Genomic DNA, 16,600 nt, shown 5'->3' on the forward strand with positions numbered 1-16,600 from the left:
AATAAAAGAAAACCCGATTGAAACAGTTATTTTAATCTGAAGCAATAAATCTAACAGACTCATACAAACAAGGGCATGTCTAACCAATCATTTTTTCCTCATGTTGAGGCAATCCACAAAAAAAATATATAGTTTATGTACTATATGTGGTTTGACACTGGGGAAGATGGGGGAAATGGGCTCTGATGTTGTTGTGCTTTTAGTATACTTTCTAAGGGTTAACAAAAACCTAAAAAGCAGTTGACTGCCTGATGAGATCATTTAAAATGTCACTTTTTGTGAAGTATGTACAAAAACATACAAAGACAGAACAAAACAAGAAACTTAAATGCATATACTTGTACAACTGAACTGGTTTAGCAGCTTGAATACACCTTATAACAAAAGAAGTGCTCCTGTTTTTGGCACAAACTCTGCTTTGAACGCTTTGTGTGTTCATGATCACAGCTTTATCAGGTGGCTACTGTATGTGACCTTAAAAATTGTAAAACTTTGCTGCAGGATCATACATTTGACACAGATATTCCCCCAAATGATCAATTCCCTACTTTGAATGTCCCACATTTGACACTGACTGAAGAAACAAGCATCAGTTTAATTTTTTTGATCCTTTTTTCTCTCCAACGTGTGGTACATTTAGAGCATTGTTACGTGTGTCAGCATTTGTTTGGGATACCAAGTGAAGAAAAAAGAAAAAAAAAGTGACTCGATAACAAAGAGCATATTGATTCAAACTATGGACAAAGAAGAATCTAAGTTTGAAAATAAATATTTTTCCTCTCCATTAAAAAAAAAAAAAAAAAGAACAAACGGAACAACATCTGTGTGTCTTCTTTGTCTGTCCACAGTAGCCCAACTCTCTCAGAGGCACTGAGAAACATGGACAATATTCTCTTTTCAATGGGCATGCAGTCCACAGGATCACAAGACCCCTGACAAAATTCCTGTGGAGCAGTATCCATTCACTTGTCGGTCGCTGGGTTGAAGATGATAATGGTTAACATCCACTGGAGCAAAAGATTTAGAGACCGATCGATCACCTTAGCCTGACTGGACCATCTGCATCTCTTTTTCTCTGTCATGTTTTCTTTCTTTAAGCCACATAGTTGTACTGGTTGGAGTTCTCCTTGTCACGCTCCATATAGTCCCTGTCAATAAGAGACTCTATCCTCTTCTTCAAGTCAGCAGGCTGAAAGGGCAGAGCGCACACAGGAGGGACAGGTCAACACATGAGGCGCATGCCAACATTTCTGGTTATTTTTATACTTTGAGGTGTGAGGTAATCCCAGTGAAAAGCTGATTCATGCCACTCCTTATTTACAAGTTGTCCTTGTTTACAAGCTAATTTAGATGTTATCCTGGTAGACCTGTCTTAAATTTAACTCTCTGCCAGTGTTGTCAGCTGATGGGGCTGCTAGCGTGTTAGTAGGGAGGGCACGTCTATAAAATACATAGAAAAGCTTGTACTTAAAGGGATAGCCAGGATTGTTTTAAGTGAAGTTGTGTATGCGGTACTTGTCCATAGTCAATGAATTACCCCCCGGTTTGGGGAAGCAGCAGGAGTCAGAGTGCAAGAAGCTGAGCAATGTACTGCTGTGCACAGGGTCAGCAGCAAAATGTATTTTAGCCACCAAAAGAAATATATACCAGTTTATGATACAGAATGCTGTATGTATTCATATTCAACAGTTTACGTTGCTGTCAGGCAACCTTTTCCAAAGGGGAAACTGGCATTGTATAAGTCAACCAGACTCTATTGTCAAAATCATTAATTTTACCCTGCAGAACACAGGAGTTACTGATCTACCACTGCCTCGATATGTTAATTTGTCTGTTACTGTGGGACTTCACTGTTTTAAATGGTTATTTCAGATTCAATGAAATCACTCAATAATACTAAGAAACTAATCTATTGAGGCAACAGTGACCAACAACTCCTGTTTTCTGCGAGGTAAAATTATTGTTTCTGCCAAAGGAGTCTGGCTGCTTTTGAGAGAGCGATATTTGGCTTATATGAGGGCAGTTTTCCATTGGAAAAGGCTGTCTGACAGAAAGGTAAAGCAGTGAAAATATTTTAAATATAGCTAGACAAACTGAAATTATTTTTTTAGTTGAACCATTTTTTATGTGGCTAAAATACAATTTGCTGCTGACCCTGTCCAGAATAGAACCTTGCTTAGCTTCCAGCACCAGTACTCCTGCTGCTTTTCCCAACTTGGGGCACACTGACTGGCATCTACTTTAAGTAATACACAGACTTTGGATAAGTTCATCATACAACCCCATCTGAAATAATTCAAACTATCACTTTCATTAAAATTACAGAAAATGAAGAGATAATCAGCGCAAAGAAAAATATAAAAGAATATTGGCAGATAAAACACTTAAGGATTTTTTAAAACTCAACTGTAAAACTTGTATAAAGCCTAATCTGCTACACAACAGAAATTCATAACTCTTGAAACAGAAACAGTTGGTCTTAAATGAACCCGCGAATAACCCGCATGACCCCACACAGGACGAAGCACATAAAGAATGGATGGATGATAACCCAACAGATTTTGAGGCTAACACACTAATAGAGAATTCAAAATACTGATTTCACATACAGGTCAATGAAACATTCAAATTAAGCGATTTAGTGTTGTGCTATTCACCTTGACTGGAAACTTGAGCTGGTTGTACACTTCAGACATCAAGAGGTTATGGCTCAGAGTCTTCCTCATCTTCATGATCCGCACAATGGCAGCATCGATCTGATACTGACGATCCTGAAAGACCCTCTCTGTGGTACTGGCTTGCTCCTCCACCTGGGAGAAAAAACAATCGGTTAAAATAAGTCACAGAAACCTCAAAGGACGTAAAAAGTGAGGAAACTACTACAACATAATACTCATACCGTTTCTTTCATCTGGATCTGGTTTATTTTGATCCTGAAGAGCTTGTGTTTGAAGTCGTCATTGCAAGAAAATTTGTCTCCGTCCTCCACGTCTTTGCTTTTTGGGATTTTGGTGAGGACACGTGCTTTTCCACAAGCCAGTGACTGCAGAGTCCTGCGCAGTTCACTGTCCTCTGTAAGCCAACAGACACGCAGGCAGTGTTTTAGGTCAGTGGTGCTGCATACTGCGCACTTGACAAGCTTTATTTCTTCCTCTTCAATGAACCAAACTTTGAAGTGATCATACAAACCTATTCCTGTTGCCAGTTTGATCTCTTCCAGGGTGAACTCCTCTCCTTCATTAAACATCAGCAGCACAAGTGTTTGGAAAAGTGACACCTGCAGCTCCTTTTTGCCCTTTTGTAAGAAAAAATAAACAGAACAATTAACATAAAAGACACAGCCTCTCTCTAACTATGTAATTTCAGGTATTATGTACATATTAGTAAGCATTTAAAATAATTAGAAATTACTTTTAATCCAAATTTGAAATGTTGTCATTAAAGTGGTGGCACAACTCAAGTCCTCAAGTCAAGAAGGCAGAAAGTTATTTCACTTATGTGTTCTGATGAAGGCTCTGTGCCGAAACATTCAAGCATTTGTTTATTGTGATGTGAGCCAAATCGGTGAAATGCTGGTATGTAGTCCTGCTCGACTTAAAGAACTGAGAAGTGCTACCTTGCCTCAATCCTTATTTATATTTCTAGTTCTGTGTTTGTTGTTATTCATCATTATTCATTTATAAAACCCTCTCTGATTCTAATTTTTTATTTATTTTTTTTTAAATATTCTCACTGGATTTGGGGTTTTGGATTTTGGGAGTATCCAATTGTTGAAACACCACCTCCTTTTCCAAATACAGTTGTTTAGTTTATGTACAATTTCCTGATATTGGATTAGAATAGGGTGGAATTATGCTCGGACTTTTAAAACAAAAATTGTGCAATCAATTCTGTGAACCAATCATTTAAAAAAATCCACATCCCTCGTCCAACTAAACAGGTGCAACAAAACATCTCTGCACCCGCTTCATCAGAACCAACTCAACAGGGAAATGAAGCAGTTATATTTTAGACCAGCAACTCCGGTGTTCTGCGAGGTAAAATTACTGTTTTTATCAAAGGAGTCTAGTGTATTTGAAGAAACCAGAGATGGTGGCTTCAGTTTCCCATCAGAAAGGGCTGTCTGATGGCAACGTGAAACAATGAAAATGTTCTAATTATAGCATAAACTGATGCTGATTTTTAGATGGCCCTTTTTGGGTGGCTAAAATATGTTTTGCTGCTGACCCTGTCCACAGCAATACACTATAAGGTTGTCAAAAGAACTGATTCTTCAGTACTTTTTCAAAACCACACAATATCAGCTAATTATAGTCTTGAAAGTAGAGAGGCTATAAAAATGATTTAAGTTCTCATGTAAGACCTCAGTTCAGTCCTTGTCCTGCCTGAAATGTGGCTTTCAGCACAGAAAAATCAAACAGTGCTAAGTGACTTTTCTGTAGCAGCACTGTGTGCAAGTTATTAATCTTAAAAAAAGAAAATTATCCTATTTTGTGTGCGCAGGAGTCTTTTCTTCTTTTTGCTGTGGTCGAGGATCTTTTTTAAATAGTATTGTACCAAAGTTTAAAATTATAGTATTGTGGAAACTCTAGTAAATTAGCTTCTGTACTGATAGTCTTGAGGGAGATGTCAATCAAAACGTGATCTGCCGCCTACACAGTCTTAGGAAATGGTCTCAACAGCAAAATAAGCTGTGTTTTTAACAAGGTTTTCTAACAGTTCTGAACATGCATTTTTCACCCAGATTCTTGTGGATGCTTAACAAGACACTCATTGTTGATATCATATATGGATTTTTACTCTTTCAAGCCAAAGTTCCAGAGACTTTAAGCTTTATTCCCTGAGTGAGCAAAACACACCTCAGCATTCTTATAAATGAGTTATCTACCTCTTTAAATTCAGCTTTTAAGACACAATGGCCAAGTGTTGACTGCCACTGCAGCTTCCTGCCACTGTGTTTGCCCAGGTAGAAGGTCTTGAAGATCTCTTGCAGTCGCACCATCTGGACAAAGATAACAGAGGTGTTACAGAGCATCACTCAGTGTATTTATTGCATGGCAGGTTATAAAGACAGCACGTTCTGAAAATTTCAATATTTGCTCGGCACTAACCTCAGGAGGCAGGTGCACTTCCATCGGGACATAGGTTGGCCAGTAACCCATGGTGAGGATGTTCACTGTCAGCTCAATGTTGCCAGGAATGTTTTGGCACTGCATATACTGCGGAAACACAAACAAACACATGTAATATTCACCTGCACAGATGCAATGTATTGCTTTAGGCGTTGCTGAGGGCAGTTGGTTTCAGGTGCCAGTGAGATGAAGAAACATGAAGTCTAGTCCAAATAATAAATAGTTGAGTTTGAAGTCTTATTGAATTCCAACAAAACTACTTTACAATAATATGAGGAGGGATTTATCAAGTGTAAAAACTTATTATCATGGTGAGTGACTTCATATTTGTTGCCACGATTGCAAAGTAATCATAGTAGAAATACATCACTGATTTTGTCAATTGACATTTTATGTCACCATGAACATTCCCTTATTCCAGCTTCCCTGTTGATCAGACAAAACTAGATATCTGAAGTTGTCATCTTGAGCTTTATCATATTTTTCACAATTTTCTGAAATATACACACACACACATTATATATATATAGACTCAACAATAAAGACAGTCAAGAAAATATTAGTATCGAATTATCAGCAGATTATTTGATAATGAAAATAATTTTTAGTTGCAGCTTTACTAGCAAGTATTCGATTGCACAAAACTTAACATGAGAATTGACAAGATTTTACTTATACCAGTGCCATAACTGATTCTGTTCATCAGTCTGATTCTGTATTGATTCTCTTACTGATTCCTGATCAATTTCATGTGTGGAAAAAAATTAGGCTTACATAGGTTTTTTTTCCACAGATTTGTTTTCATTTAGGTTTTCGTCATCAAAGAAAAAAATCAGCTAAGTCTGCCTGTATAGTGCTGATATTGTAATGCAGGCTATTTACTCTCAGTAATAGACATGCTGCTCTGTTGGAGAACTGTGTCAAATACATGGCATTTCTGGAATTTAAGCCCATGATAAGTAGAAACATGTGCCAACACATTGCGGGTGTTTCAACCCTTATTTGAAATTATTTTACTGACAGTACAACCAGCACTGTTGTCATCTTCCTTTGTAAAATGAAGCCATGTTTTGGATCATGTCTTCCTCTTCACTATGACTCCTTTGTTTCCAGCAGTGTAGACGCATCAGTTTGATGTCACTGTTTTGCAACGCACAACTGTCATAAAAACATACTGGTATCTATAAAAGGAAAAGGTAAGCTCCAAGATGGCTCCGATGCATCTGACATTTTTGAACTAGTTCTTGATTCCCATCCCTATCCAAAGCAGCCCATTTCCAGATGATGTTGCACTGTGTTGTAGTAAAGGTTGAACCAAGTTCAAGAACTCTGGATCCCCACTGTGCAAACAAAACATCCTAACTAAAATGAACAAGGAGGCTGCATTTTTCATGCAGTGGTAATGAAAACTGCTTCTTACACATATTCTCACTGTCATAAGAATCAAGTATAGAATTCAGGTCACGTTGATATTTTTGGAGGTTGAACCCACATGTGTTGTTCTTACCTGTTTGAACTGCACCATGATATCTTTAGAAAGCTCCATATCCTTGAACATCCCCTCCAGTTTGCTGGTGAACGCTGCTCCACATTCTGAGGAAACACCAAAAAGTCACACGTCAGTGTACGTTCAGGGTAACTTTCCTTTCTGTCACTTCTTTCACATCGAGTAGGTTTGTGTGTGTTGAGAAGTGACACTGATGGATTACACTGACCATGTTTCAGCTTCGACAACATAGATTTTTCAGCATCCACAGAAGCGCTTTTTCCAACCAGCAACCTCTTGGCCAGATCCTTCTTGTAAAAGGCCTCAAAAACATCTTTTCCTAAAATGACAACACATCATTATATTAACAACAACCCTAGAGGGGAAACAATCCTAAACTGAAACAAGCGTGATAGAAAATGCTACCATAGATGAATCTAAAGATAATCATGATCTTATCCAGCATCTTCTCCAGCTCTTCATCTGTTGCCTCTTTGTTTCCTGCTCTTAGCTTTGAATCCACGTGTTTTGCTGTAAACAAAAGAACATTTATAGTACAGGATATTTAGTGAGGTTATGATCATATTCTATTGAACAATGAAAATTGTTGAAAATTCTACTTAAGGTACTGACCTATGAGCTCTGCTGGTTTATTTGGCCGTTTGTTGATGAATGTTTCGAAAGCCTCCTTCATGGCGTTCACAAACTTCTCGTTCTTCATGAAGCAGATGTCGATGATGTGATCCACTTTGTCTTTAAAGTCCAGCAGCTCCTGCACCATTGTTTTGTCTTTTTCTGGATTGATTACAATTGTGCTCCCAAAAGCCTGGACAATGATTTTCAAGACAATGGAAAACAGTTACCAACAGAATATGTAAAATAACTCATCATGCATTGGCTTCACACTTTTTTTTAACTGTGAAAGACCAGTGTGTATGATTTAGTGACGTCAAGCTGTGAGCTTGCAGATTGCAAACACATCGCCTCACTCTCCCAACCTACAGTGGCTGTGAAACTTGCAAAAGGCTGTATCTAGTGCCAGGTTTGTCTGTTCTGGGCAATTCTAGAAAAAAGTGGAACATAGCCAACTGCATGCAAGAGGACCTGCACCCTCTGTAGATATAAACGGCTCATTCTAAGCTCACAAAAACATAACAACTTGGTTTTGAAGATTATATTCCTGACATATTCTGCCAATAGATTCCTGTAAATCTTAAACATTGGACCTTTAATGTTGTTATACCTTTATGTACTCTATCCAGTGTTGCAGGAGGACCTGAACACCACCTCGCACTCGACTGAACAGCTGATAGAGAAGAGACAAATCCTGAATTCTGTTCTCATCCAGCAGGTGAGTCAACCCTGGAAGTTTCAACAGAAAGTCACAGATCAAAACTCTGACTGCTTTTACACTTTCAAGACGTATACATTAAGTATTTACTGTTGTGTACCTTTTTGCAGAGTGGCTGTGAGATGTTCACCCAGCAGCTGCTTCTCCACAGTTGCAATGAGTGGTTTCCTGGGCGGGAAACAAAACATAAACAAAAAGCTCAGGCTTCAAATGAATCTTTTCCACTGTTAAACTACAAAGTGAATACTTTGGTCCAACACTCACTGTGTGCTCTGGTCTAGATACGTGATGACTCTGTCTGCTTCCTCTTCCAAGCGTTTGTTGACATGATGAAGATATTCTGGCACCTACAAAAAAGGGTTAAATCAGTGATATTAAACTTGATACCATATTGTGATCTCTTTATATTAAATACTTGAAAAAAAATATTGTAGAGCTTCTAACACCCAAAAACATTTCATATGTGCCTCAAGATATGTCTTTTCTTTAATACAGATGGAAATAGAGCCTTTTTCAAAAGCAAGGTTACAAGGTATTATTTAAACTATGATGGCATGTTAGGGTCATTGTGGATAAAACAAAAATAAATTTAAAAAAAAAATAAGGTAGAGATGGGGGGTAATACTTGGAAAACAATAGGTCCATGTTAAAGTCATAAATCTATGTGGAAAAAAACACAGATATTCTTTGAGGTTAAAGTCACAAATTTACAGGATTTTTTTTTTTTGTCAAGGTCTATGATTGATGCACTTTGCAAGGTTGGATCAAGCTTATCACACCACAGATGCCACTGCTTGCTCTCCATTATGCCTGCAGTGGATCTGAATTCAATTGCCCGTAGATGTAAAAGGCATTATCTTTGTATCGGTTTACTGCATTGTTGTTCCTATTGCAGCCATTCCAAATTCTATTTTTCCTCATTCGTTTCACATTTGGGTCCTGAATCATCATGTCGGGTTTATTTCACCATAACGACCCTCTCACAGTGCATTATCCCTTACTTAATTATAAAGAAATATGAAATGAAGATGAAAATACTAACTCAGCTAGCCTTACTTTCAAGGCTAAGCTAATTCCAGGTACAGGAGTTCATCTGTTGTAGTTAATAAATATCAACATTTAGATTTATTGAGCTATTTATTTTAACAGCTAAGTCTTGATTGTGTATATAGTACACACTATTCATGTAGAGCTGGACTTCTATATGTAGAGTTGACTTTTTTAGAAAAACCTTATGCCACAATATCTCAAAAGTATGTACCCATTTCATTTTCACTTTCACAGAGACTGCAAACAAATGTTTTGAAAACATGTAAGAAAGACTCAAACTCTGAACTGAGACAACGAAGAGTCAATATATCTGAATCCAATGTGTCAGAAAAAAAAAAGTTGCTATACTTGTTGTCTTAGCCAAGCAAAAGATTTTCCAGCTAAGATAAAAGATTTTAGGGTCTCTATGATAGATTTCTTGTTGTGTGGGGGTTTGTTTGAATTGCTGTGTGTTTGACCACTGCTGACTTCCCCCAAAAAAATCCCCCCCAAATGGTGATTTTTTTCATTCAGAGGCACTAATATCAAGACCTGATGGTGCAACTCATATTTTAGATGCGCCATGAAATTACAGTACAGACTCTGGACATACACTGTAATAAAATTGTTTATATTTGGCCAGTTATTCACTGAAGTAAGAAAAATACACTGACAAACAACAAAATGGACCCTGACTCTGAAGGTCACATAAATCACCTCTCTCTCCTGCATCAGCCTCTGTCCCTCTGCAGCGTACAGTCGATTAGTTTCCTCCAAAAAGCGTTGCTCAAAGGAGTCTTGATAAATCTGTCAGGGACAGAGAGAACACAAGTTTCATTAAAGCCATTTGTCAAAAGGAAACTGACAACCGATCACACACCTGCGCAAGCAATTAGACAACACAGTTGCCAAAGCCACATTCTTCTTGTAGTACAAGACAAAGATGAAATCCAGGCTTTAAAATACAGATTTACACCAGCCGACACTTCATAATGAAACGGTCAGTCACCTGCAGGTCGGAGAGCATGCTCAGCAGGCTCCTCAGCAGACTGCGGTCTATTGCCTCTCCATTTCGCTCTCTCTCGATGAGCAGCAGGATGCCGTCGATGGTTTTACTCTGGACCTTCAGATCGCTGATGATGTAGAACCTGAACAGCTCCAGACCCATGTCCCTGCAGACCAGGGCAGCTCATTCAACACACACTTTCAACAGCAATCAGCCTCACAGTCACACTCTTGTATAACAGCTGACAACAGGGGTCACTCACCAGATGGATGGCAGCATTGAGTTTTGTAAAACGTAGGTGCGGTCCAAAAACAAAAATATACTCCTAATCATAATCTGTGACACAATGAAAAACATTCACAGTTAGAAAAAAGTAACAATGACACATTTTTAACATTTTCGCTTTTGATTCTAATTAAAGGGGCACTCCTCAGTCTTTGAAAAAAGTATAGGCTAATATCTATTGTTCTGTTAATATCTTCTCTTCTCTTCTGTCCGGCTCTGAAGGAGAAAATAACTCTGATACTGAATTTGGTTTGAGACTTAAATTCTTGTCACGGAAGGCCTCTGTTACAAATATTAATTCCAAAAATGCAGTAAGTGATTCTGGAGAAAGAGTTGATTGTTGAGTGTCAGGTCGTCAGGAGGTTGTCAAATACTGACATTGACTGACGTGAGATTGGCCAAAGATTCCAATAAGGGGCTAAATTTTCTAACGCCTGTAAACAGAACCAAGAGGAAGAGCAGAAGTCAAGTTTCTCTCAGGTCACTTGTGAATTACATTCTACTTAAAGGTTATTATTGAACACCAAAAATAAACTGCTTACCCACATTTAAAATGAACAAATAATATATGATTTCACAAATAACAATTATATTTGTTGGTCCCAGGTGACAGATTGGACTACAATCCCAACTTTCACACTGAGAGTGACCTTTTTTGTTGAAACTGACATTTGTTTTGAGTTTTGATATGTTTCTGTGGTGTTTACAGAGTGAAGCTCTTGCATATGCATAATATGGTGATATTTACAAAACTGTCTATTCACCTAGTGACAAATACTATTGCGGTGCATCACTGACAGCATAGAAACCAGCATGTTTGAACCATATAAGGTACTAAAAGAGTAACTCGCCTTCTGCTGCTTTAATTTAGACTATTCTTTTTCAATATGTCTCTCACTAGTCTCCCCACTCTGTGAAAATGCAGCACTAAATCAGTGGAATACCAGCCCAGGGACGCAGAGTAATTCACAAATGTAAATTAGTCTGGGATCTCTCAGTTCATTTTCTATTTCCAAAAGGTAAAATAACAATCCCACTGGATGTAACTGGATAGACCTACAAGCAAGCAGAGCAACAAAATGTGTGATGTCGCTTGGTTGGCCTGGTCACAAACATTCTCAAATTACAGCTAAACAGTACACTTGAATTTGTTTCTGAAAACATTTATGGTGAAAAATAGGCAATGCTGTTACAGAACTTTGATTCATGTTTGATTAGCACCGCCTAGTTTGACAGTTTTATCATTTATTACATGAGCCTGGTCTGTTGCACTCAAAAACGTGGCTTTTTAAATCTGGACTATTGATGCTTCTCTGTCAGTCATTATATAAAATCTGCACTATATTAAATAAACAGTGATTAGCCCAAAGAGATTCAGGACATCTAGAAATCTGCCTGAATGGGATGTATCTGCTAGAGTTAAATACAGGGCTGCACAATTAATCAAAATATTATCATTATCAAATCACAATATGGCCAAATCACAGAAACTACAATTTTCTGGAAAGGAAAAATGTGTCACTAATAGAGCTGCAGAGATATTATGGCCCACAAATTTTGTTCCCCAGATGTAAGAAAAAAAATTTTGTGAAGACCCCAACAAATGTCATATCGTGATAATTTTTGCATCACAGTTTTCATTTTCAGTGAAAGAAAAAAAAAAACATTATTCCCACTGACTGTAAATTGTATCGCAATATCTGTAAAAATACTCATTTTTGTTTACCATATTGTGCAGCTCTACTTTGACACAAGTATTAAAAAAATACTCTACACAAGTATTAAAAAAATACTCTATACCTCTCTCGATACCAGAGCAAAAACAAAAAAGGAACACTGGGCACAAAAGTTGGTCTTTTTCTTTTTTTTCCTTCTTTTTTTTTTTTTTTTTTTTAAATTAACAACCTGCACAGAGCGCCAGTATAAAAAAAGTCACAGAACACTGCCTGGTTTTGCTACATGCCAAATTTCAGAGAGGAAAACAAAGACTGAACTGAACTGAGGTCTTTAATGAGCACATAATTATTTTTTCATAGTTTCTGTACTTTTTATACTATAATTAGTGGATACTGTATTGTTTCAAACATGTAGTATTGAAAAAGGTTTGGTATTTTGCAGATTCGTCTGGTTCCCAGTTTAGTGGAATGGTAAAACATGAAACTTTAAATATAAACAAATTGTATGCATGGACAGTGAGGTTATGTCAACAGACTTTCAACGGATATAACATCAACCATTAGACTTATTAAGCTTATAAAACATACCATTTGTCTGCAGTGATCCTGCCAGCACTTGTCAATCTTCTTTAGGAAAAGCACACTGTCCAGAGCGTCCGTATGAACAACGTTAAGGTAAATATGGGCTTTCATTCAACAGCTTTACTGCAATATGACTGCATGATAAACACAAAATTAATGACAACCAGAGGTAATAGAAGTAGTAAAGGATATTCTCTGAACTGATCAATTTGTGCCTTGATGTGGTCTTCACACACTGCCCTCAGCTGTTTGTAAAGCTTGGCAGATATCTTATGGGAGCACAGGTTCTCGACAGCCTGATGGAGACAGAAACAAAAGGACTGTTTATACTGTTTATTATGTAGGGTTACTGAGAGGTCAGCAGGTCTGTGCTGATACCTGGTAGAGCTCCTCTAGATTGTACTTGATTGAAGTGCTGTTCTGTATGGCCTCCACTGCCTCCTTCAGCTTCTGCCAGGTCTCCTGCGTGTAGTTCTCCGGCAACTTGGGTTTCTCTGTGAGCAAAAGAAAACACAAACTGTTCTCAGAACAAAACTTAAACAGTGGGCCGCACTGGACCATTACGATGTATCACTAGTTCTACTTTAACGCAACTGTATGTGATAAATATTTTGGTTACTATAATATAAAGCTATGACCAGCACTCAGCAATATGTTTATTACTGATAAGAGCGAGCTATCGTATTACTGTATTAATTTTAAAAGCTCCTGAACCACCTCACGAATCACATTCTGTCTAAATCTAGTCTCTGCACTGCACATTGAAATACCTACTTAAACTTCAATATTTTAACCTTGACAGGTATTATGCACCTTTTAAATTGACTGAAGTGCCCTCAAAATAGTTTATTTCATTCATCAAGGAGATTTTTAATATCCGAGGCATTTTATTACTCTTTTGATAGTTTGTATCTGCTGCTTGATTGCTGGTTGTTTTACCTCATGTGTGCTCTTCTTGTGTGCTGCCTGTGTGACTGACGATGAATGTTTCCTGTTCTTAGGCCACTCTTGACAAAGAAATTTTTGATCCCATTAAAATTATCTGATCAAAAAAAGTGGTTAAATATGGCTGAAATCAAGATATTAATTTGGATATGAACCAAAAATGCTAAATTGCGTGTAAAAGAATCAAACTGATATTCAAAGTTCAACTATTTATTACACCAGGTAAAATTCTTTAGATGTGTCAAACACCTTTAATATCTAATTTTGTTAGTTTTTAATTATTGTTTGCCCAGACTTGTTAATTTGGTGAAGGGCTGCATGATATAGAAAGAAAAATCATATTGCAATTATTTGGACAGATAGTCTGATATTTTGTGCATTGCAATTTTCATTTTCATTGAACTCGTGATAATGTAACAGTTGTTGCGGTCTGTGCCAAACAAATATGTTCTCTAACATCTTGAGAACATTATTTGTAGATCAGAGGGTCTCTGCAGCACTACACTAGCACTTCATTATAAAGCTGGTTCTTTATCAATAAATTACAGGTTATGCAATTTGGATATGTCACTTGGCCAGATTGTGATTTCTTCAATATTTTGATTAATTGTGCAGAAATTTAAATCATCAGCTCATTACACTTCATTAACATATTCAGATAAGCAATCAACTCAGTGAAGTAGGTGGATTATTGATAATTTCTCAATAATCGTACCCATTATGGATGTAACAATATATTGAATATCGCAATATTACAGTTTTTCAATTTTATAAAAGTACTGCTACCAACTGCTGCCCTGTTCTTGTATTTCAAACATACAAATGTAATTCAAATATTTATTGCCAAAGACCATTCACACCAATTTTTTGCACACGTTAAAGGTCATGGCTGGCTTATTTTATTTTATTAAAGATAGAGAGGAGGAGCACTTAAAGTTAAAAGCAAAAACAAATTCTATATGAACAAAAAATGCTGTGCGTACCAGATTCATTATTTCTGTGTGTTTTAATAGTGCAATAAATAACATATTGTGGACTTTCTTGTGTGGTATTATCATTGTTGAATTTTGGTATCGTTATATCCCAATAAATTATGTATAAAATAATCCAGCTGACATTTAAAGCAAATTCTAGTGTAATGCATTACACCAGGCTGATTCTTTATATGAATGAAACAAGTTTAACAACAGACCTTGTATGTTTTTAATTATTGCTTGCTCAGAATTGTTACTTTTGATCTCAGACATTTGAGGAACGAGATCATAGCAATATATCATAGAATATATCAATATTACATCATATGAGTCTAGATATCATCTTGGATTTTGGATATCATCATGTGGTGCAATGGCTTAAGTGTTGTCTTTTCCTGTTTCAAAGGCTGCATCACAGAAAAATTATGCAATTATCTGAATGTATGTAATATTTACCCACAAAACTAATAATTATTTATGGAAAATCTCACTGTGTAAATATTCCTGCAAAAATTTTAAAAAATCCTTTCAATCCAAATAAGAATAATGACGTAAAAATGATAATTACATCTAATATCACAAGTCATATTCCATGAGCCCCAGTCTCGTATCACAATTTTTACAATATATTGTCCAGTAAAGACACTCTCAGAGAGCCTGTGGACTTGTTAGTAGGGGTGTAAGAAATATCAGTTTACTTGAGTATCAATTAACGATACGTTTTGTGATACTGTATTGATCTTCAAAACTACTTAATCATGATATTATGATTCATGTGTTACTGTGGTGTGTTTAAAGCTGACTGACAGACTGTAGTTTTGTTACCTATCTTCACTATTCTGAAAAGTAAACTTTATTACTTTATGCATAGGGGTGATGTTCTTTATACTATTAGTCTTCCTAAAAAAGTAATATATTACTTTGCAGTAAGTATCGCAGTATATTGAATCGTGATACATATCATATCACCAGATTCCTGCCCATACTGAGCCTACTTGTTAGCAGTTGAGTTTAAGTTAGATATTGCTGTCAATGGATGCTCTGGAGCTTGAATCACATCATCCCTCAGTGTATCCGCTACCTTTGAAGTTCTTGATGACTAGTTTCTTGGCAGCACCGGGTTTACTGTTGGAGAAGGTTCCTGTGGTGGAGCCTGCAGCGGTTTTGGTGAGTCCGTTTGCATGGTGTCCCACAGCAGCGGACAGGAACACGGCTTTGCTTTTGTTATTAGAGCACGAAGCAGCAGCGGCGGCAGCAGCAGCAGCCTCCTCAGCCATTTTCACATCCAGTCCAATGAAATCCACTGAATCCTCAAACCTCAACTTCTTCTGAATGTGCAGCGGAGTGGGAGAGCAGGAGGAGGAGGAAGAAGAGGAGGAGGAGGAATTCAGGGTCTTGGGAGGCGAAGAAGAGATCGTGTCAGTAGTGTCTTCCCTCTCTGAGCCGTTTATTTTCCTCTTCTTCGGAGATGTGATGGTGCCGCTTTCGTTTTTGACATCAGTAGCCGCTGGTCTAGCCTCCTGGGTTGGCGGTGGTGGGGGATTAGGGGAAGATAAACCTGTTGGAAACATGAAAAAACGGGAATACTAATTCTTTACAGCCAGTCTTCTGATCCGAAACTTCCAGGCTTGCCGGGGTGTGAGCTCAGAGTCCGAGAGCTTGTATCTATGTTAACACGGAAATGTTTTACCCAAGTCCTTTACCCGGTATAAAACACACAATAAATTGCAAACTAACACAGCTCCACTTGAGTCTAGCCTTGTCTCTTTCTTGTTATTGCTGGCAGAAGAAGAAAGATGGTTGGCTATTGCTTCCTCTTTTTGCCTCGCTTGTCTAACCGCGTTGTACAGTCGTCCTGTGAGAGCGGTTAAAGTGAAGCGGCCGTTAAACCAAATTATTTACAGAAGAAATATAAACACGACAAAACACGCTCACATGTTACTAAAACAGACGTCGGTAAACACGAGAAAATGTTCGCTCATAAAAGCTGCTCGGTGACCCCACCGGAAGTACTTTGTACAAAAGTACTTTTTGCACAAGGCGTGTTTTTTATACACACTACACTGTTGTAACGGCTGCGGCCACAAGAGGGCGCCATGACAACGCCGTGGAATCATGGGGGTTAGACGTTACT

At 37.5% G+C, this 16,600-nt stretch overlaps 1 protein-coding gene across 1 annotated transcript; it reads right to left on the bottom strand.

Moving 5' to 3' along the window:
- Nucleotides 1–12: 12 nt before the first annotated feature.
- Nucleotides 13–16,484, bottom strand: cul4b (cullin 4B). Its single transcript, XM_084719495.1, has 20 exons — nucleotides 15,548–16,484; nucleotides 12,926–13,041; nucleotides 12,740–12,843; nucleotides 12,554–12,623; nucleotides 10,267–10,340; nucleotides 10,008–10,170; nucleotides 9,716–9,805; nucleotides 8,234–8,316; nucleotides 8,070–8,137; nucleotides 7,862–7,980; nucleotides 7,252–7,444; nucleotides 7,045–7,149; nucleotides 6,848–6,958; nucleotides 6,640–6,725; nucleotides 5,112–5,219; nucleotides 4,889–5,002; nucleotides 3,190–3,295; nucleotides 2,900–3,072; nucleotides 2,658–2,810; nucleotides 13–1,189 (listed from the first exon to the last, which is right to left on the bottom strand). The coding sequence occupies exons 1-20, from the start codon at nucleotides 16,035–16,037 to the stop codon at nucleotides 1,094–1,096; spliced, it is 2,622 nt and encodes an 873-aa protein (XP_084575621.1). The 5' UTR covers nucleotides 16,038–16,484; the 3' UTR covers nucleotides 13–1,093.
- Nucleotides 16,485–16,600: the final 116 nt, after the last annotated feature.

The sequence above is a fragment of the Lutjanus erythropterus genome, chromosome 5 (assembly GCF_056507025.1).
Source record: "Lutjanus erythropterus isolate fLutEry1 chromosome 5, fLutEry1.hap2, whole genome shotgun sequence".
NCBI lineage: Eukaryota > Metazoa > Chordata > Actinopteri > Lutjaniformes > Lutjanidae > Lutjanus > Lutjanus erythropterus.

What these genes read in the sequence shown, in the direction of transcription:
- cul4b (XM_084719495.1), bottom strand. Translation starts at nt 16,037, where the DNA reads ATGTTTCCAACAGGTTTATCTTCCCCTAATCCCCCACCACCGCCAACC. An exon ending in GCATGCTCTCCGACCTGCAG is followed by an intron (nt 9,806 to 10,007) that starts GTGACTGACCGT and finishes TGTCCCTGACAG; the next exon opens with ATTTATCAAGACTCCTTTGA. An exon ending in CAAACTGGCAACAGGAATAG is followed by an intron (nt 3,073 to 3,189) that starts GTTTGTATGATC and finishes GTTGGCTTACAG; the next exon opens with AGGACAGTGAACTGCGCAGG.